Source organism: Schistocerca piceifrons, chromosome 2 (assembly GCF_021461385.2).
Source record: "Schistocerca piceifrons isolate TAMUIC-IGC-003096 chromosome 2, iqSchPice1.1, whole genome shotgun sequence".
NCBI classification, from domain to species: Eukaryota; Metazoa; Arthropoda; class Insecta; order Orthoptera; family Acrididae; genus Schistocerca; species Schistocerca piceifrons.
Window position 1 is genome coordinate 577674800 of NC_060139.1, and position 22714 is coordinate 577697513.

At 38.6% G+C, this 22714-nt stretch overlaps 1 protein-coding gene across 1 annotated transcript in view; it reads left to right on the forward strand.

Moving 5' to 3' along the window:
* LOC124777773 (cytoplasmic dynein 2 heavy chain 1) overlaps nucleotides 1-22714 on the forward strand; it is an 829086-nt gene that overhangs the window by 397013 nt on the left and 409359 nt on the right. The window contains exons 32-34 of the mRNA XM_047253283.1: nucleotides 9411-9744; nucleotides 11364-11471; nucleotides 15878-16034. Of these exons, the coding sequence (XP_047109239.1) occupies nucleotides 9411-9744; nucleotides 11364-11471; nucleotides 15878-16034 (599 nt within the window). The remainder of the gene's footprint in view (nucleotides 1-9410; nucleotides 9745-11363; nucleotides 11472-15877; nucleotides 16035-22714) is intronic.

Here is a 22714-nt window from a genome sequence, read left to right on the forward strand (position 1 = left end):
CTGATCATCAGATGCGCATGTTACATATGTTCACATTCGCACTTAGGTGAAACATTGATTCATCACTGAAGATCACATAATCCAGAAAATGTTCATTGTCGTGCAGCAACTTTTCATTTGCAGAGGTGACATTTAAACTGTAGTCTATAGGTTTTAGAGCTTGTAACAACTGCTTGAGATAGGGATGTAGTTGTAAGTGTCCCCTTAAAAGTCTCCACACAGATGTCACTGGAATTGCTAATTCATGACTAGCCTTCCAGACTGATTTCTTGGAGATATGCATGAAAGACTGTATCGCTTGTTGAACACCTTTTTCTGTCATTCTTGGTCTTCCCATACTCTTCCTTTTGTGAAGACAGGTGGTGTCTTCAGATGGATGTTTCCTTCTATGGATGTTGTCATCACTTGGAGGATTACAACGGAACTTAGTACAGAATACATATTGCACCATAACAACAGATCTAGTCCTTGCAAACAGTAGAACACAAAAACCTTTCTCTTCACTAGTTGGCATTTTTGCTACTAGTGCTTTCTAATGGAAGACACAAGAGACAATGCATGAGCATGTGCACTGGTATACAAACAGATATGTTTGAGTAGCTCTTTCATTTGATATGATAAATGCTACAAAGCCATAAAGCCCTGATATTCATTTTGAAATACCCAGTACTTTTCAGTGGATTTCCCTAGTTCCATCTAATTATGAACAATATGTGGGTGCAATTAAAGTTAATGCCAGTAAATGTATTCCATGTGGGTTCCAGAAGGAGTACATCCTCAGATGGTCTCAAGAATGCAATGATTTATTTGCTGAATGTGAAGAATCTCACAATGACACAATAGCTGATAACCTATTGGGAACTCCCAATGAGGACACAAAAGAAAAATGGCATAAAACAATGTCAGGGCTCAAGGTCACACATTCTAGGTGGAAAGCCTGGAACCTTATAAGAAAATTTGGTACAAATCCAAAGTCGTCAAACACAGTTACACATATGAATGCTAACTCTGTTGCATCCAGACTAATAAAGATTACAGAAACTAAAATAGACAAGGCACACACGTGAACTGTAATAAATGAATTGTACATAAAGAGATTACATCTAAAATGACGTACAGACTATTGAAGTGACCTCTGCATTGAGAAACTTGACATAGCCTTGAAGATATTAAAAGTAAATGAAGCTTTTGGCTTTGATGGTGTATATCTACAGTTTCTTAAAGCAATCAGAAATTGTGGCTCATTGAATTCTTCTGCGATATTTTGAGAAGTGGAAAGTTACCAAAGCTTTCAAACAGACTAATATAATTGCCATCCTGAAACCAGGCAAATACAGAACCAATGCTTCTCACTACTGAATATTGCTATTCAGCATGGCATAGAAACCAACTAGAAAGGTTTATTCTAGATAGCATTCAAGAATCCACTGATCAAATCATCCCTGTTGAACAAGGTAGCTTTAGGAAACATTGGAGCTGCTGTGCTCAGCTCTTAACATTGAGAACTGTAATAGAACCTGCAGTTTTTTAGATCTAATGGAAGCTTATGACACTGTGAGGAGGAATGGAGGAAGGCATTGATGACAAAGTCTATTGAAATCATCCCATGTGAAAAGCTGGTGTTTCTAGTGAACAACATGCTCCTTGACAGGTGTTTAAGTGGTCCTCAATAGTCAAGTCAGCAAGCGGAAGACTGTAAATAATGTCCTACCTCAGGGATCTGATCTGGTCCCCATTCTGTTTAACTTGAATATCCGTGAGTTGCCGTACACTTAATCCGTGAAAATCCAGCATGAATACATCCTAGCATTTGTCCTCCAGAGTAAATATCTTTTGCACTGTGAGAATGTGCTGGCATGTGATCTGACGAAATGTAGTGATTACTTCTATAAATGGAGACTTAAGTCTACTGTAGATAAACTTGAGGTTACAGTGTTCCATCTAAATGATAAAAAAAAACAAAGAAAGCTACATGTGACTTTTGCTGGAATCAAATAACCAAATAATTACAATCCAGTATATCTGAGAATCACTCTGGTTCAGTCCTTATCACTTAAACAGCAGTGAATTAAGTTATGAAAGAATCTTAGCTCAAGAATGAATCTGCTTTTACGAGAAGTAGTTGGGGTGCAGATGCCACAACTCTGTGATATGCTGCTCTCACTCTTATGTATTCTGCTACTGAATGTTGTGCTCCTTTATTGGAAAGCAGTGCCCACACAACAAAGACTGATATGTAGCTTAATGAATCCATGAGGCATTATCACTAGTGCTGTTAGATCTACTTTCTTTCAGTGGTTGCCTGAACTAGCTGTTACTGATCTGCAAGATGTAAGGAGGAAAGCAGCTACAATAAACATATTCAAGAAGATCACTTCTCGTAAGAACTTTCCCTTCTATGATGCCCCCCAAGATTGACTGACAACTCATTTGAAGCCACAGAAACCACCCTGGGTTGATGCAGAAATTATGAGGGTTGAAACTTTAATAGTAGCAACTATTTATTTACAGCTTGTACAAAACAGATATGTGTTTCAAAGTTTTACTGATCTTCAAAGTAGTCACCAGCATTGTGTATAACCCGTTGCCAGTAACATGGAAGTCGTAGGATACACTTAGCAGTACCAGTTGTGTCGACAGTTCGAGTGGTGCAGTCTGTTGCCCAACAAATATGTACCAGTTCTGAAGCGAATGCTGTTAAGTGTTTCCTTAAGTTTAGAAACTGAGTTGAACTCATGAGGGCTTAAGTCAGGGGAGTGCAGTAGGTGGTCTAGCACTTAGCAGCCCCATCAGTCAAACAAATTAGTAACATGTACTATACGTGCTTGAGCATTGTCTTGCAAAATTATGGTCAGGTCCTGCAGAAAGTGTCATCACTTCTGTCTCCATGCTGTTCATTTTTGGAACACAACCTACGACCAGCTTAGAGACAGAAGTGATAACACTTTCTGCAGGACCTGACCATCATTTTGCAGGACAATGCTCAAGCACATACTGTGCAAGCTCTTACTGATTTGTTTGACTGATGGGGCTGCTAAGTGCTATACCACTTACTGCACTCCCCTGACTTAAGCCCTTGTGAGTTCAACTCAATTTGTAAACTGAAGGAAACACTTCGAGGCATTCGCTTCAGAACTACTACAAATTTGTCGGGCAATAGACTGTGCCACTCCAACTGTCAACATAACTGGCACTGCTAAGAGTATCCTATGACTTCCACATTGCTGGCAATGTGCTATACACAATGCTGGTGACTACTTTGAAGATCAGTAAAACTTTGAAACATGTATCTATTTTGTACGAGCTGTAAATAAATAGTTACCACTATTAAAGTTCCAACCCTCGTATCAATTCTTTCTATGTGTGAACAACGCTGCAATTACCAGCCACCCAACAGTGCTCACCTGGTTTAAGATCCATATCAAACCTTGTTGGAGCTGAACTGCACTGGGATGGGTCAAGAAACATGTGGTTACACCTTGAAAAGGTATGGTTTCCATTCATCTGCTGACTTGACTGCAGAGCAAACAATAGAGCACATAAAATTAAGCATTTGACAATCATCTCAGGACTCTACCCCAAGTGATTTTTTGTGCTCTGGGCAGTCTTTCAAGGATCACTACAGATGTCCTATCACAATTTGAATAATTAAATAATTTTCTTTATATTATGCACTACTGAAGATGCCTATCATGAATAGGTAATTTGAATAATTAAATAATTTTCTTTATATTATGCACCACTGAAGGTGCCTATCATGAATAGGTAAAACATGTTTGGTACACACAAATAAAACATTCAATTGCAAAAGATTTTTTTCTCATCTGTATGATAGCACAGCATGTGGTTATGTTCTCTGCATGTACTGATGGCTGTGCTTGTGCAAAGTGATGGGCAAAGAGTTTCAGTGAGCTTAGCAAATTACAGAATGTGCCATTTAGCATTGCGCATAGTGATTAGACAGTTTCGAGTCATGCCTTCAACAAATTTCTGCTGCTTTGTGAGAATTAGCCATGGAGACTGTTGGTGAATTTTAGGTTATCTGAAAAATGTACGCTTACAACAGAACCAACTATGGATAACACATATACCTGAAAAACAGCTGTGGTAGTTTTTACTAACACTCTTGTTATTTAGTTGTGGGGAATGAGTGCATCAATATTAAGAGAAGTGTATTTTTTTACAAATACAGAATGCCCCTCTTTCACCTATAATATCTGTACTGTATTTCCCACTTCTTTTGTGTTTTGTAACACTGTATTTCTCCTGAATAGCCTGTACTTATTTATGATTATTCAGCAATAAATAATAAAATAAGATGAAAAAAGTTTTACAGTAGTTAGTCAAGAAAGCTATAAACTTTCGTTAGTGAGCTCGCTTCTTTTGTTGTCTATTTGAGTCACATATAATCTATGAATCACTATGTATAAATTAGAGAGTTATTACTGCGAGAGACTGCTTTACTTAACTCTGGGCTTTGAAAATGTTTAATATATTAAAGGAAGTTCAGCTAAAATTTGTTTGCTATGAGTAAGAAGTGTATGACATGCCATAGGACTGTTAGTTCCAGCATGTAGTGTGAGGGTTGTTACAGTTTCTTTCATGTGGGTGACTGTAATGGTATGAGAAGTGGGGAAATAAACAAGGCCCATTGGTTTTGTAAGATTTGCTATAAAGATATGGAGATAGTGGAAGGAGGAGAAGATTGCTGTCCTTCAGGCAGAACTAAATAAGGCAAAACAAGATCTGGAAAGGTTAAGGGGAGAGAAAGGAAAAGAGAGGTTGGAAGTGAAAATGGGTTATGGAAGAAATAGGAACAGGACTTTCTAAGACAGTTTTATTGTCAATGTGGAAAACAGGTTTGACCTGTTGTCACAATTGGAAACTGGTGAGCCAAAAGTAGGTGTATGAGTAGATAGGACACAACAAAAATTCAAAAACTGTTTGAATGTTTGAGAAGTCAGAAAAAGATGTGAAGAAGAAGAAAATTTTGTTGTTAGGTAGTTCACATGGTAGGGCTGTTGGCCAACTGTTACAGGATGAACTATGGTCAGGTTACCAGGTCACAAGTTTTTTAAACCTAGTGCAAGTCTGGGTCAGGTTCACTTCGCAAAGATGTCACAAAGGAAGACACTGTGATAATAGTGGATGGGGCAGGCAACAGCATAGACAGAGACCTGAATTGTTCATTTGAGGGTGATCTGTTAACAGTAGCTTCAGCAACAAGACATACTGGTGTTGGGGATGTGTCTGTTCTGAGGCAACATGACTGACCTCATTTAAACTGTTCTTTTAGGAGAGTTAATTTAGAGGTGGAATCGCTTCTTGGATCAGGTATGGGGTCTCATATAGCTGTAGTTCCTGTTGACTATCTCAATAGGTGGGACTATATTAGCCGTGGCCTTCACCTCAATAGGAAAGGGAAGGGAAAGTTGCCTGGGGTAATAGCAAATACTTTTAAGGGGGGGGGGGGGGGGGGGGGTGTCACTATCACATGTGGTAAAGTACCACTGGTTGCAAGTGGCAGAACGGCAGTGTTTTTTAGGGTGGGAAAGGTAGAAACAAAATACGTTCAGAGACAGGTTGAAAATGACTTTCACATTGATGAAACAGGTGGCCAGAAAGGAAATTTTGATGTACATAATTCATGCAAACTGCCTCTAATTGAGACTGGAGATGTTCAGAAATTGACAGAAAAATTAGGTCCATCCAATTGTAATTCAGCCAGTGCACAAAATCAGTTATCTTTATTGCATCAGAATATCCAAGGACTGAGGGTGAAGCTCAATGAGTTGCTCATTTGTGTTGGAGAATTAGAGTAGACCAAACCAGTTGATATCATTTGCCTCTCTGAAAATCGTGTGACCACTGGTTAGAATTGTTAAATGTTACAGGAATTAAGTTAGCCTCTTACTTCTGTGGAGAAAATATGAAGAAAGGAGGAGTTTTCACATTTGTCAGAAACTGTTTTAATTTCAAGAATTTATTTTGATAAATTTTGCTCAGAGCAGCAAGAGCAACTTGTGCAACAGAAGTAGTATTCCACAACAAGTCCTTTATAATAGTATGTATATACAGAGCACCTTCAGGAAACTTTAACCTCTTCGTAAAAAACCTGGAAGCTCTGTTGCCCCATCTCACAGTAAAAAAAGGAAACTGTGGTTGCTGGTGATTTTAATGTGGATTTATTGAAAAGCTCTGTCAGTGCACAATTATTGCTATCACTAACACTACATTCAATTTAATTTATGCTGTGAACATTGCAACTAAGGTATGTAAATGCTCTGAGACTGCTGTTGATAATATCTTTGTAGACAAATCTAGGGAAAAAAGTCATATCACAAGACCATTACTAAATGGGCTATCTGATAATGACATTCATCATTTTATGTTAAATATTGAAATTTGTCAGAATATAAAATCTATTAAATCTGAGTGCAGCAGGATAATAAGTCAGTCAGAAATTGGGAATTTTAGGAGACTGCTCAAAGACATGAACTGAATAGATGTTTACAATACTTCTGACACAAATGGAAAATAAAGAGCATTCATTAATAAAGTTACTTTCTCATTTGAAAATTGTTTTGCCCTAAAGGTAACTCAGATCAGAGGTCAAAAAACAAACCATGGATTACACAAGGAATCAAGATATCATGTGAGACGAAAAGGAAACTATAATTATTATCTAGGAACTGCTCTGATGTTAGCATTGTAATGCATTACAAAGAATACTACAAAATATTGAAGCAAGTAATCCAGAAATCTAAGCACTTTTATTATGATAAAAAGATAATTACATCAGGCAACAAAATAAAAACTATATGAGATATAGTGAAGACAGAGACAGGAGTGGCCAGAAAGGAAGAGGAACAGATAGCTTTAAAAATAAATAAGATATGGGTAACAAGCACTTGTGGTGTTGCAAATCTCTTAAACAAGTTCTGTCTTTCTGTTACTGGCAGCTTGTGATTATCGGGTTCAGTAAACAGTGCAATGGAATATCTGAGACCAATCCAGTCTCTACAAATAACTTCAGTAAAATGGAATTGACATTCACTTCTCCCAAAGAAGTAGTATCAATCATAAAATCCTTAAAATCAAAGTATTCTAGTGGTCACAATAACATATCAACCAAGTTAATCAAAGAGTGTTCTTGTGAGTTGAGTTCTACCTTAAGTTATTTGTGTAATCAATCTCTTATCAGTGGAACAGAGTGGCTAAAATATACCCTTTACGAGAGGGAGGTAAAGAGATACTGTCAAACTAATGACCAGTATCACTTTTGTTGCTTTTCCAAAAAATTTGAAAAGGTTGTGTTCAAGCATCTTGTTAAGTATCTGACTGCAAAAAAGATATTATTAAAGTCACAATTTGCATCCCCAAGGATTCTGTGGTGTAGAAGGCTATTTACATGTACAGTGAGAATGTACTTAACACAGTAGGTAACAAATTAGAGGTTACTGGAATTTTCTGTGACCTGTCAAAAATATCTGACTGTGTGAATCACAGTAGTCTTGTAAGTAAATTACAATATTATGGTGTCACTGCCAGTGCTGCAAAATGGTTTCAGTCTTATTTAATTAACAGGAGACAATGGGTGTCATTATGGAATGCCTGTGGGAGAAGCAATCAGTCTTCATCTGATTGGAAATTAATTACAGGTGGTGTTCCTCAAGGTTGCTTCTTCGATCCATTGCTTTGTCCTGTGGACGTTAGTGACCTCTTGACTGTTGCAATACCAGATGCTAAGTTTTTGCAGATGATACGAACATTGCAATAAATAGCAAATCAAGTACAGTTTCAGAAATGGCTGCTAATCAAATTTTTACCGACATTAATAAAAGGTTTAATACTAATTCACTATCATTAAACTTTGAAAAGACCCTCTGTATTCAGTTCAGAACCTGTAAGAGATTTCCTTCCAGTATATGTATAACATATGAAGACATGCAGATAGAGGGGGTTGACAGTGTTAAATTTCTGGAATTACGACCTGATAATAAATTTAGTTTGGAAAGGCATTCCACAGAACTGCTGAATTGCCTAAACAGGTCTGTATTTGCAATGAAAATGATGTCAGATTTAGGTGACATAAATATAAAAAAGTTTACATACTTTGCTTTCTTTCATTCTATTATGTTATATCGGATCATATTTTGAGGTAACTCATCAAACTGAGCAAAAGTTATTAGAATACAAAAGCATACAATAAGACTCATTTGCGATGTAATTCATGTAGAAACTTGTTCAGGACACTGGTATTCTGACTACTGCTTCTCAGTATATTTATTCCTTTATGAAATTTGTTGCAAATAATATGGCTCTATTTCCAACCTACATCTCAATAGTTAATATCGATATCAGGGATAAGGACAATCTACACAAATACCTAAAATTTATTGCATTGTTCCAAAAAGGGCCCTAATATTCAGGAACACACATTTTCAGTAAATTGCCAGCAATCATTAAAAACTTGGTTTCAGATAAGACACAGTTTAAACAGGGTTTGAAAGGCTTTTTGGCAGGCAACTCCTTCTATTCCATAGATGAATATCTTCAATAGGGACTGTTAGACCAGCTTAAGTAAAAGTGTCTGTTAGATTTCGGTTTTGACAGCACTTGGTCACAACAGTCAAGATTAAGTATTTTTTATATGATAAATTTATTAAAAGTGCATAACTATGTTTCATTCTGACAGTGTATTAATTCTGTAAACATTAGCAATTCCAGTTTACTGTAATGTATTCACATATGTTGACATTTTCCTGACAAATGACACAGGAAGCGAGAATTATATTCACATGTTCTATGCTTTTTATGTTATACTTTCTGATATGTGCCACACTCATGAGAATCATCTCATTTTTGGGCCTATGGAATGAGAACTGAATCTAATCTAATCACTCATATAAAATTGTACAGTTTAAATTCTAAGTATGGCACATATAAAAAATCCTTGATTTTCAATTAATGTCAGTTCTGAATGAAACTGTTGAGCACTTTCAGAAAAAATTTGCCTTAAAAATGAATTAACATTGAAGTACTTACTACTTCAGTTATTATAAGATGAACCTAATGCAGCACTCTGTACAACTGTACCCTGAATCTGCACATTGAAACTCTACATTCTTTCACTGTAAGACATGGGTCAATGTCAATATGACCATTGTACTGATAAGGCTTTACCAACAGATAATTAATTTTGTTTCTGATGAGGCTACTCTCCAAAAGTTGTATTCTTACTATGAAGTAACTCATGTTGAGCACCATACAATATTTTCGCATTGACTATGCTGCAAAAGATTTTGTGGTCCTAATGAAGGCACAGGTGCAGTTGTTTATGCTATCACCATAGCATATAGGATTTTGTTTAAATAGCTTTGTGAGTCACACTGTGAAATTGTTTGTAGGAAACTACTGTCAAAGCAACAACACTATGACTGGGGCCTCCGAGCACTGAAGACTATACTTGGAGGATGTGGAGCTGCTATTCGAGCACATCAGAGAGAGAAAGGCACTTCAAATAACAGTTCTTTATCAGAATCTGATGAAACTCAGTTAGTTGTCTCAGTGCTGCGTTTGAACACAGCATCAAAACTAACCTTTGCCGACTGTAAAAAATTTGATGCCTTAGTTCAAGACATGTTTCCTGGAACTGAATTTGTTGAATCAACTGGAAAAATGCTCAAAGAAGCCTTGAAAACAAGTTTTTCAGAGCTTGGATTACATTTTAATGAAAGACAGGTATGTATAATTTATAATGGAACAAAACATCAGTTAATATTGCTTTTTTTCTTTTTGTTGCTCCTATCCTGCTCTCAGTGGGGCACAGTTTAGTTCTTCAGTGTTTTACAGCCTATATTGTCCTTTTTAATTTCCATTGACAAAGCATCATCTGTTATGTACAAACTTGTTTCTACCATCTAATTATCTGACTCATTCTTCTTCCATTTCCGTTACATGGGCAGTTCTTCTATTCACCATGAAGCATGAAGATAATAGAGGATGCCCAAAAGTAATGTAACTTTATGGGAAAGTTAAATATTCTCAGAGTAATTCTCATGTTACTTCTCAATGAAAAATATGAGCTTTTGGTAGTATCCACCATAGCCTTTGTCAGAAAAGTAACTCATTCTTAAAGAAGTAATGGAAACACACAAATGTAAATGCTGTAACAGTGCCCACTGCAACTAGAGACTCATGCTATCTAGTGCCTGATTCTATACATTGCAGAGTGCCTAGCCCATATCATGTGAGTTGTTGACTCAATCTAATTTTCACAGCCTCTAACCCTATGGCGCATGATTTTCACTGCATTGGAAGGCTTTTGATAGTCACTTCTCTGGTGTTTTCAGTCATTCTGGAGGCTGCAAATGCATCCAGGACCAACACCAGTAAGAAGTGCCCGCTGCAGTGGACTGTGTGCACTTGCAGCCTCAGGACTGATTGAAAAAGTCCAAGAAGTGATCATTAACAGCTATCCTTTGCAGTGGATGGTATGTGCCATAGGGTTAATGATTGAGTGACAGTAGTTTCAAGCAAGAGATAGAATGACTGTCTGCTCAAATAATGTTTTTGCACTCATTTATAAGCCTGTGTTCAACAACCCAAGATTGTTTTAGATTTCTGTTCATGATGTGCTGCAGATATTCAGAATAATGCTGGGAGATGGTTCAAATAGACTATCCCACATAACTATTGCCACATTAAAATGCAATATCATACACACCTGCAACTCAGAAGCAATGACTCTCCTTCACAGGATGCAACATCTCTTTGATTTTATTAGCTGGCTTAAAGTCTGTCTTAATCCCATAGCTGTTAGAGATTCATCCAGTTTTACTTTCTGTTGCTCCACAAAGTGGGAGGAAGACTATGGACTGATGTTGCTTTTTCCATTGGATGGATTTGGATGTGTCTTTTCCAGAGGAGCTAACTTGATTTCATGCGCTTGAGAGTCATATTGTGTAAACACACTGGTTAGATGATTTAATTTGCTGCTGAGATAGTTCACATATGATATGCTACTAACTCTATCTATCAGAGTGTTCAGCACAGCTCTATTTTGGGTAAGATGCTGGAAACTGTGCCCATTGAAATATCATTCTATGTGGGTCAGTTTATCATACAACAAGTTTCCAAAACAATCATGTAACTTTCCCTCAACTAAAATCTCTGAAAAGGGTGGCTTTCCTTCTGTCTTGTCTTGTCTTAAAAGTGTGTACATTTCTGTCATTTGCCAATTGCTTGAAATTTTGAAAAGTTTGGGATAAGCGAAATAGTCAAATTATTTTAACTTTGTGTATGCTCATGCAGTCTGTAACATATTAATGGTTGTCAGTTATTTGTTCTGTTACTTGCAGGAAAAGAAATGTTTAGAAGTATATGAGCAGCTGCAACAACGAATGGGTGTCGTGCTAATGGGACCATCAGGTTCAGGAAAGACAACAATTTGTCATCTCCTAAAGATGGTAAGTCAATCAAACTTGTCTCGAAAAAACCACTAATGTTGGTTTTGATATTTGGATGGTCATGTGAAGGGTACAGCGATGCAGTGTTCGTTTGTGTGTTTGTTTTTTCATAGTGGCCCTTAACACACTTACACGAATACAGAACAAATACCAAATAATGAAATATTACTCATTCATAACAAAAAAGAACAATAATTCCCATACACCACTTGCCTTCATCTTCAGGTCACTGGCTGATAAAATTTGTGCAGAATATTTTACATGCGTGATTGACCACTTTTTAGCCACTTAATTGGCAGCAGATGAGTGTTACATCTCTTCTCCCTGTAGAGTGTGAGTCTCGAAGTTTATCTTATTTTATCAGGCAGTTGGGATGTAGATACAGAGTTGTACATATCCATCAGCATCTGAAGAAACAGCTTTCAGAGTTGTTTAAGATCTCAAATTATCTGATCAGTATGCTCATTCCATATTAATGGATTGATTACTCAGATGTTTCAGAACTTTGTTTATGGTTATTCATTAGTTTTCTACTTATTACTCCATCTCAGAAACTTATGGGTTGTTGTGTGCAGCTACATTTTTATGAAGATGTATGATTAACAGATTTATTAGTAATGCTTTGTACTTTTGATTTATTAATGATTACTTTTTATTATGTGGAATTTTGTGGAGTAGGGAAAATTGGTCAGTATGATGTATCATAGAAAGCATCTTTACATTTCTCTGTGTATTTATTAACATTGTGAAGTGCTTCATGCAAGCAGAGGAAAACTATGCTGCCATGACTGAATCCTGCAGAACTCATTTTGCAAAAAAAATTTGGTTTTCTTCAAATATTATTTAAACTGCAGCACATTTTATTAATGTTTTCATGGTTCAGTCATGAGTGTTCCCTCCAAAAGCCTTTGCCACGGAGAAGTATCAGCCCTTTCCAAAGGCCCTACACTTTTTGTCCCACTCTCAAATCCAATCATGCAGGACTTGTGAAAGACCTTCTCACCTTCTCCCAGTCCCTACAGTGGAAACACTTGTTCGCCACCAATCCTACCAGTCAGACTAAACCAAAGACCAATATTGAACCCTGCATTACTCAGGTCACTACTTCTCCAACTGTGATCCAACCTCACTGCCCACAAATCGCCCTCTATTATCTTTCCAGGATTTCTTAATCTCGAACCTTGCTTCACCATCATTCCCCAAATTCCTCAACAGGTAAGCTAACATAAAAGCTGCAGAAAGAACCACAATCCACCACCTAAGAACTTATCCTGATTTTATAAAGCTGCCTGCTGACAAAACCTCCACGACTGTTGTTTTGAACCTCAAGGATTTCCTGGTAAAGGACTACACCAGCAGACAGATTCATTCACCTTACAAACCTTGCCACAGCGACCCGATTCCAGGAATCCAGCAGGATCTCCAGTCTCTCGTCAAATCCTTAGGCCCATCGCAGAACCTCCCCCTGGAGTCCATCTCTCTCCTCACCCCTACATGTCCCTGTACTCCTTCCTTCTACATGCTTCCCAACCACAGCTTCATCTTCTTACCTGCAACCTACCCTCCTATATAAGAGATACCAACCATTTCCTCCACTGACTCTCCATAGCCCCTGTCCCTTTACCACATGGTGCCCTGCTCGTCACTGTTGTTGCCACATCCCTTTACCTTAATGTTCCTCAAGTCATGGCATTGCCAGTGTTGAACACTACCTTTCCTGATGCGTGATTCCAAACCAACAACCTCCTCCCTAGTCACCATGAACAACTATATTGTCATTCAAAATTACTTCTCCTTTAAAAGCAACACCTACAAACAAATTCAAGGCACAGCTGTGGGCACTCACATGCCAAACAGCATGGGCCATCTAGAGGAATCCTTTCTAAGCACTATTTGTGATCTGGATAGAGGGTGAGGACACCCTATCTACATTTGTCGAGAACCTTAACACCTTATCCCGTTTTCACTTCACCTCGTCCTCCTCAACCCAACAAGCCACCTTGCTTGATGTTGACCTCCCCTCAAAGATGGTTACATCAATACCTCCGTCCATATCACACCTACCAACCAGCAACAATACCTTCACTTTGACAGCTGCCACCCATTCCTTACCAGGAAGTCCTTTTCACACAGCCTAGCCACCTGTGGCCATCCCATCTGTAGTGGCAGGCAGTCACTTTTGAAACACAGCAAGGGTCTCAGTGAGGCCTTCACACAATGTAATTACTCTCCCAACCTTGTATAAAAACAGATCTCTGTTGCCTTGTTTTCCCATTCACCCACCACCTCTCAAAACCCCACCATCTGACCACAAGGAGAGCATTCCCCTCAGACTCAGTACCACCCAAGACCGGAGCAACTGAATCACAGTCTCTGCCAGGGTTTGGTCTACCTCACATTGTGCCCTGAAATGAGGAATGTCCTACCCAATATCCTTCCCACCCCTCCCACAGTAGTATTCTGTCACCCACTCAACCTACGTAATATCCTTGTCCATCTCTATACAGTCCCTGCTCCAAACCCTTTGCTTCATGGTTCATAACCCAGTAATAGGCCTAGATGCAAGCCTTGTCCCATACATCCTCCCATCACCACCTACTCCAGTCCAGTCACCAGTATCACCTAGCACATCAAAGGCAGGACAGCCTGTGAAACCAGTCATGTGATCCACAAGCTAAGCTGCAACCACCCTGCTGCATTCTATGTGCTGTCTGACTTCCCAACTGCACCTGGCTGCCTTACTCTGCCCCCACCTTACCCTTGTATGCTCCCACTAGCAGAACTTTACTGTCCCCTACACCTATCCTGCTGTCCCTCCCACTTACTGCCCCAGCCTCATCCTTACCACCACCACCCAGTTTGCCTCTCCCGTCATGCACTGTTGCTTAGAGTCTGCCCATGGCAGCCAGAGACTGTGGTCATGTGTGTAAGTTGTGTTTCTGTGAGCCTGTGATAGTATGTTGTCTATTCTGATGAAGGCATGTTTGACTTTTTGTTATGCCTATCTGTGTCTCAGCATCTCCTCTATATGGTGAGTGGTGACTACCCTTTTCACAATACTGTTATTATTCCTACCTGGATTTTCCATTGTTTGTTTTATGATATTATAAGATCACTTGTTTGTAAATGTGCCTTTTTTATTTGGAGCTGAAAGTAAGATTTTTGTGTATTTAATTTGAACACTAAGAACATAGCTTCTTCCAACAATTCCAGGTATCCTAATCTAATCTGTACACACAGTCTACAAATTTCTTGCTTTTAAATGTAGTAAAGTGCATTTTATAACAACAAAAATAATCAATTATTGACTAAATTATTTAATTGAATAGACAAAAAAGATACTCACCAAGCGGTGGCAGAACACACACATAGAAGACAGTTGTAATTGGCAAGCTTTTGGAGCCAGTGGCTCCTTCTTCAGGCAGAAGGGTTTGAAGGTGAAGGAAAAGGGGTGAAGGAAAAGGAGTGGAGAAGTCTAGGAAAAGGGGTAGATTTCAGGAAAGTGACCCAGAACTGCAGGTCAGGGGAGTCTTACCATATGGAATGAGAAGAAAAGGCTGATTGTTGGGGACTGCACCAGACAAGATTTGAAAACTTGATAGCTTAAAGGTGGAAGACAGGATAATATTCAGACAGAGATTACTGCTTAAACATCATGTATGAGTTAATAAGAGTGAAAATCTAAGTGCATGATGTTTAATCAGTAATCTCTGTCTACATATTACCTTGTCTTCCACCTTTAAGCTCTCAGGTTTTCAAATCTCACCCGATGCAGTCATCAACAATCATCTTTCCTTCTCATTCTGTATAGTAAGTCTCCCCTGACCTGCAATTCTGGGTGACTTTCCAGAAATCTATCCCTTTTCCTAGACCTCTCCAGTCCTTTTTCTTTACCCCTCTTCCTTCTCCTTCAAACCCTTCTGCCTGAAGAAGGAGCCACTGGCTCCGAAACTTTGCCAATTACCACCATCTATTATGCGTATCTTCTGTTGCCACTTGATGAGTCAATTTTTTATTTATCAAGTTAAATAAAGTGCATTTTTATATATCTCACCAAACAAATTAATTGTTTTAATGTTCTGTTTTAACATTATAGTTTATGTTTGTGGATCACAGGTTTTATTCCTGGGTTCAATTTCAGTAACATATTATTGTGTACTGCGCATTATTTGTGTTAGGTGGGCTGCTCATTTTACATTAATGCTATTTATTGTCATTTTACACTCTTTAACTCAGTTTATTCAGTACTCATTGGCTATTGTTGTTCCCTTATAAGTTCCCTACTTGAATTACATTATTTTTCATTTGTAAATTCATAGCACTGTCTTTCTACTCAAAACTGTGAAAATTATGCCTTCCATTTGTCTGTATGCAAGTAGTAAGAGGGATTACTACATCTGTTCCAGGCTCTAGGGAAACTCAGTCAACCAATTAAGCAGTACACTATGAATCCAAAAGCTATGCCAAGGACTCAGTTTCTGGGCCAGATTGACATAGACACAAGGCAGTGGAATGATGGTGTACTTACTTTAGCAGCACAACATGTATATTCTGAGATGTCAGGTAATATGTAATGTGAAAGTTAACTGTATTCTGAAGTATCATATGAAGGATTCTAATCAATAGTCTATCAGAAGAAAGAATTGAAAAACAACGCTTCTGTCAGATATAAGAAGGAAGATTGGAATTTAACATCTCATCAGACACTATTTCATAAAAAAAAGTGTAGTTGACTAGGATTTTCCAGGGGTGGAATTTTTTAGGGCTTAGCACAGCATCCTAAAATCAACATATGTTCCATTTTTAGTTGTCTATCTGGTTATGATCTGCAGTTGAGATGTGGTTGCTGGGACTTGTGACACCAATGCAACTAGATATTGTGATTCTAAATAGGCATCAAAATGGATGATTCAGGTTATTTGTGCAGCCTCCAATTTTGTGTATGCTGGGTATTCGTAGCTTCATATCATTGATTACAGATGTTCTCAGTCGAAGGAAGCATGATGTATACAGCGTTCCATGGCACTGTGGAAAATGTTACTTTCTCCAAACATTTTGCACTGTTCAAAGTTTGCATATAGAACACTGTCACTCCTTAAATCTACAGCAAATTGAGAAAGCCTTGTTGATGGATCACTACTTAGCTAAAGAACACAGAATGAAATGTGAGGAGAAACAGATAATACTTCATCACATTACCGGGACTCCAGGAATCAATACTCTCATTCATTCACCATGTTATATAGATACCATCAAGGTAAAGAATTGTCAGGGATGTGGAATGAGACAAGTTATACTGTAACAAAAGACAAGGAAACCATAGATTCTTAATCTTTATACTATGTTAACTATAAATTACACAGCTCTACAAAATAAAATTTTTTTTTCGTTGTCAGGGAAGTTTGAACGAAAATGGGATATTGTTATGATACTCATTCCGAGTATATTTGTACTTTTTCCAAATTGGCTCTGGTTTTTGAGATATAGGTTATTTGTGGAAATGAGAGTTTCATGTGGATAATATCGACTGCAGGGTCCATATATGGTGTAATGTATTTGCTACCTGTTTTTTAATTAGTGATATTGTACTATCTTTATTAAACAATTGTGCTCAGGGAGTGCATCTGTGTGGTTGAGGATTACATCATGCAAACATCACACTGTCAGCTTGTGTTCGGTCCTGTTGTGCGGTGCGTGTGTTGAAGATATTGAGGGTTGTGCAGATTTGAATTCGGCGGTACTCGACATTCATTTGTTGGCCGAGGTAATCCCCGCAACAGCCGATAGGTAGCGTTCAGTGTAAACAAGAAAAATGGCGATGGTCGAAAGTCACACACATGTGCAGTGCAGCTTCGAGGAGATAGAACCTTTTCATCGTGACGTAGCAAATAAGAGGTGAGTATTCATTTCACACAAAACAATTAATGATGTTTGTTGGATGTGATTGACATGCAAATACAAGAAAGTTCTGCATAATATGTAGTATTTGTGCAATTTAGTTTTAGGAAAACATGAGTTCTTCATGCCGTCTTTGCGTGAACCATCCAGATGAGTTCTGCTACATTTGTGGTGAATACGTTCTTCAAAAGAACAGGAAGAATATCACTCCTTTTGTGAAGGAAGCGTATCTGGCATATTTCGGAATTAAACTTGGAGATCAAGACAAGGCGTGGGCACCCCATAAAGTTTGTAAATGCTGTGTGGAGTGCTTACGGCAGTGGACAAAATGAAAAAGGAAAAGCTTAAACTTCGGAGTGCCTATGGTATGGCGAGAGCAGAAGAACCATACAGATGATTGCTATTTTTGCATTGTTAATGTGAAAGGTTTTAATAGGTTCAAAAAACGAAAGTGGGAATATCCCGATTTGGAGTCAGCAAGAAGACCAGTGGTGCACAGCAACAATGTTCCTGTACCAACCTTCACAACATTACCCACGCTAACATCATCAGATGACGATGTGCACGGCGAGGAATGTACAAGTAGTGGTTCGGAATACGAAGGACGTGAGACACAACCCCAGCAGTTCGACCAGAAGGAGCTCAGTGACTTGATACGAGAACTCAATCTTTCAAAGCAAGCATCAGAACTCTTAGCATCCAGGCTTAAGGAAAAGAACTGTCTTCATCCAAGTGTTAAAATAACAGCTTACCGGACGAGAGAAGAAAACCTTCTTCCATACTTCAACCAAGAAGAGGTTATAGTGTATTGCAGCAATATACCTGGACTTTTACTTGAATTGGGGCTGCCGGAATATAGACCAGAGGACTGGCGTCTCTTCATGGACAGTTCCACTAGAAGTTTAAAATGTGTTCTCCTACACAATGACAATCGTTACGCATCTATTCCAATTGCCCACTCAACAAAACTTTGTGAAGCATATGCTAACATCAAGATGGTTCTGCAGAAAATTCAGTATATACAGCACCAGTGGTTGATTTGTGTTGATTGGACAACAAAGTGGATACACAAAGCACCCATGTTTTATCTGCATGTGGGATAGTAGGGCAAAGCACGAACATTGGAAGCAGAAAACGTGGCCTCCAAGGGAACATATGGCTGTTGGTGAAGCAAACATCATTAATGAACCTCTGGTTAGTAGGGACAAGATTGTTCTTCCACCATTACATATTAAGTTAGGACTAATGAAGCAATTCACCAAAGCTTTAGACAGAAATGGTAATTGCTTCACATACATCTGCAATACGTTCCCTGGACTCAGTAGTGAAAAACTTAAGGCAGGAATATTTGATGGTCCTCAAATTCGCAGGCTCATCAACGATACCAATTTTACAAGTGTCATGACTGTCACTGAAGCATCGGCCTGGAACAGTTTTGTCGCTGTTGTAAAATGTTTTTTGGGCAATCATAAAGCTCCCAATTACGAGGAACTGGTCAAAAACATGCTCACTAACTTTCAAAACCTAGGAGCTAACATGAGCATAAAATTGCACTTCCTTCACAGCCACTTGGATCGATTTCCTCGTAATGTAGGTGATTTCAGTGAGGAACAAGGAGAGCGGTTCCATCAAGATATGAAAGGAATAGAGGAAAGATATAAAGGAAGATGGGACAGGCATATGATGGCAGATTATTGCTGGAATCTGCAACGTGACTGTTCTGAAGAGACCTAGAAAAGGAAAGCGTGCAGGAAGCGGTTCGTCATGGACGGAAAATGATATACTTATAGAGAAACTTTTCAATTATGTTTTATACGTGGACAAATGCCTATCAGGTTTTCATAGAAGCTATTTATAAAGATTATTTTCTTTTTTCATTGTAGTTTGTAGCGCTCGAGTTCAGTATTAGCAATTTTTTCTAATTTTTTGAATAAATCATGCATTATCTCAAAAACTAGAGCCAAACTGCATAAATGGTTGCTATATTCGTCCTCAGCACCACTAACCCATCCTAAAGCCACTCAAATATCCTTGGCAAGAAAATGAGTGTTGACCAGTGTTATCATTGTACTGCGTAATATAATTCTCACTTATGCCATTTAAATTTAATCAACTAATGAAGCTGCTATTTTGAAAAAAGCTGCTGCTTTCTCAGTTTTAATATGTGGTTGCTGTTTATCTACTATTAGTAACTTAATATTTATTAGATATCAGTGGGATTGTTCAAAGAAAATATTTTCTTGTGTCTGTAAATATTGAGACCAACTTGCAGTGCATTACTATTAGTTTGATTTGACTGATTTCTGGGAGGGGGGGGGGGGGGGCAAGTTTTTGACATATGGTTGCGTAAGATACCGATAGAGGTTGTGTCTGAAATATCAGTTTTATGACACTGGCAACCTTGGTAAGTAATTGCATTGTAGCTGTTTGTTTTGTGTACTTTTCTTAGCTTTGTGTTGTGTATTGCTCTTGTTTCCAATTTTAAAATGAGTGAAGAGGCTATTCCTGGTCCATCATGGAGTAGTCCAGGCTCTCATTATTTTATTTACACTCGCAGCCGACTGCCACAATGTAATGTCTGCATAATACTTATCACACAGCTATGTAACAAACACTGATACCTGCTTGGAAGCTAACACATGACTACTAAGCAATGAATGAACACAATATAAAAACTTATCACCATAATACACAAGAAATTAATGCACTACTAACAGATGAGCTGAAGTACATCTCAGTAATAATGTGCTTATGGGCACTGGCTTAGCCTTGAATCAGTTCAACACACAAAAATAACAAAAGTCATATTACTGCAGAAAGTGAGCAGGGTGGAGTAGCAATTTACAAGCATGAAAATATGGATTTTACTACCCTACCTGACTTAATGTGAACAAATATCAAAAAGGACTATGAAGCAGCAGCTATAAAAATTACAACACTCAACTTGGTTACTGTTACATTTTACTGATCACCACCTAGACATTTTGAACCTTTTTTAAATGAATTAGATTCATTGCTCAACAAAGCAAATAAAATCGAATGCGCTTTGGTAATTTGTGAAGACTTCAAAATAGATTTTCTTACAAAAGTGTGAAGAGAGAGGCCCTTTTGAATATTAATACGCTCTACAATTTAAATACTGAAGTAAATGGTGTTACTCAAGTAATGGATGCTGTGAAATAGCTTAAGATTAGTTTCTAGTCAAGAAGAGTTCATCCAACACTTCATTAAAAATTTACAGTGCTAGCTTTAGTGAGAATTTACAGTGCTAGCTTTAGTGACCATCTAGTTCAAATACTAAGTTAAAAGTAAATTGCAGTATTGGGAATAACATGTCTTTAAGAACTCCATGTAGATGCTGTAGTCAGGACAACATAAACTATTTCTACCGTTTACTGAAGAAAGAAAAAAGGTCACAGGCTTATAGAAGTAATGACCTACATGAAAAATTTAACACCTTAATGGTGGCATGTTGAGTTCTAAACAGGCACAATGAAAAGACTGTTTACATGTTGAGGTTTTGGCCAAAGTGTTTTTCACAAAAGAAAACATGCACACATTTGCACAAGCAGGCATGTCTCATGCATACATGACCTCTATCTCTGGCCACCATGGCCAGACTGGCATTCTGGCTGTGCCAACAGATGTCCGTTTGATTGTGTTCTGCAGAGAAGATGCCATTTCCGTCAATTGACAACTACACCAGCGATGATATAAGGGCACCCATCAAATGGGGTAGAATTTGTCTGCTAGTCCCACATCCACAGTTGCTTTGTACACAGTCACAGATGGTGCAGTATTGCACAGGAAAGATGCCTACCAGACTCTCTGCAGTGGAAAGCCATAGAAAGAATGGAAGCAGGACATTCGTGAACTGATGTGCCCTGATGGCTCAATGTGAATCATTCTGTTGTTTCTCAGATGTGGTGATGGTTTGTAGAGACCTAAACTGTATCCCTAAGACCAGTGCAGGGCCGACCATGTGTGACATCAGGAAGAGAGAACCATTATTTGGGTGTAAGGGTACAAAGGTACTGCCTTAGTACTGCATGGCAAGTGGCATCTGACCTCACAGCATCGACTCGGTGTGTTGTATTGAAGCAAACGGTGTACAGAAGGCTTTGTCAGAGTGGCCTTTATTGTCGGAGACCTGCTGCATGTGTGCCTCTGATGTGTCTTCACAGGAGGGAACACCTAGGGTTGAGTTGTCAGTATGCCACCTGGACCAGTCGAACAGTGGGGCAATGTTCTTCTCACAGATGAGTTCCAGTTTGGTCTGGAGAGTGATTCTTGATGGATTCACCTCTGGAGGGAATGTAGAACATGATTTTGGGACCCAAATATTGTGGTAAGAGACTGGTATTGAGGAGGATCCGTAATGATAAGGACAGGGATTATGCTGACCACTCGATCGTCTCTTCATGAGATTGTACAGGTGAATCAGTATGGTTTAACTGCTGTCAGGTATCATGACGAGATCTTGAGGCCTCATGTGTGGTTGTTGCAAGGTGCTGTGGGTCGAGACTTCGTATTGATGGACAATAATGTTAGACCTCTTACGGAATGTGTGGTTGATGTTTTCTTCAAAATGGAAGATATAGCATGTGTGGCGTGGCATGCTCGCTCTTCCAGTTTTAATCCCATAGGGCGTGTCTGGGGTGCACTGTGGAGATGGGTTCTATCACGTCAGCATCCACCAACTACTCCCCAACACTTGCGAGCAGCTCTGCAGGAAGAATTGGTGTGATTGACTCAACATGATGTTGATGACATCATTCACTGCATGTTCCATTGTTATCAGGCCTGTGTTGCTGCCAGAGGTGGTCACACTGCATGCTGAGCACATTAATCAGTTGTCTCAATGTGTGTGTAGTTCCATTAAATTGGAAAAAGGACACTTTTGTCTACTGTCATGTATGTTGCAGTTGTTTATGTTTTGTATTTTTTACATTGTTTCTGCTTTACTATCACCTGTTTATAATGTTTTGTGGCAAAATAAATGCAATCTTGCAAAATTTCCATTTGTTACTTTAATTTTGGACCAGTGTACTTCTCCTTTGCAGGGAAGGTATACAAGCAAACTCACAGCACAGCCATGAACATCCATATGGCACGCTCCTATGCTGACCTGGGCCATCTAGAGGAGACTTCCTAGCCTCCCAAAATTCCAAACCGCTAGTATGGTTCAGGTTCATTGATTATATCATCATGATCTGGACTCATGGCCAAGACATTCCTTACAGCCTCAACATCATCCCTCCCATCTTCTTCACCTGATTCTCTTCGTCCCAGTGTGCCATCTTCCTGGATGTTGACCTCCTCCTCTTTGATGATTCCATAGACAC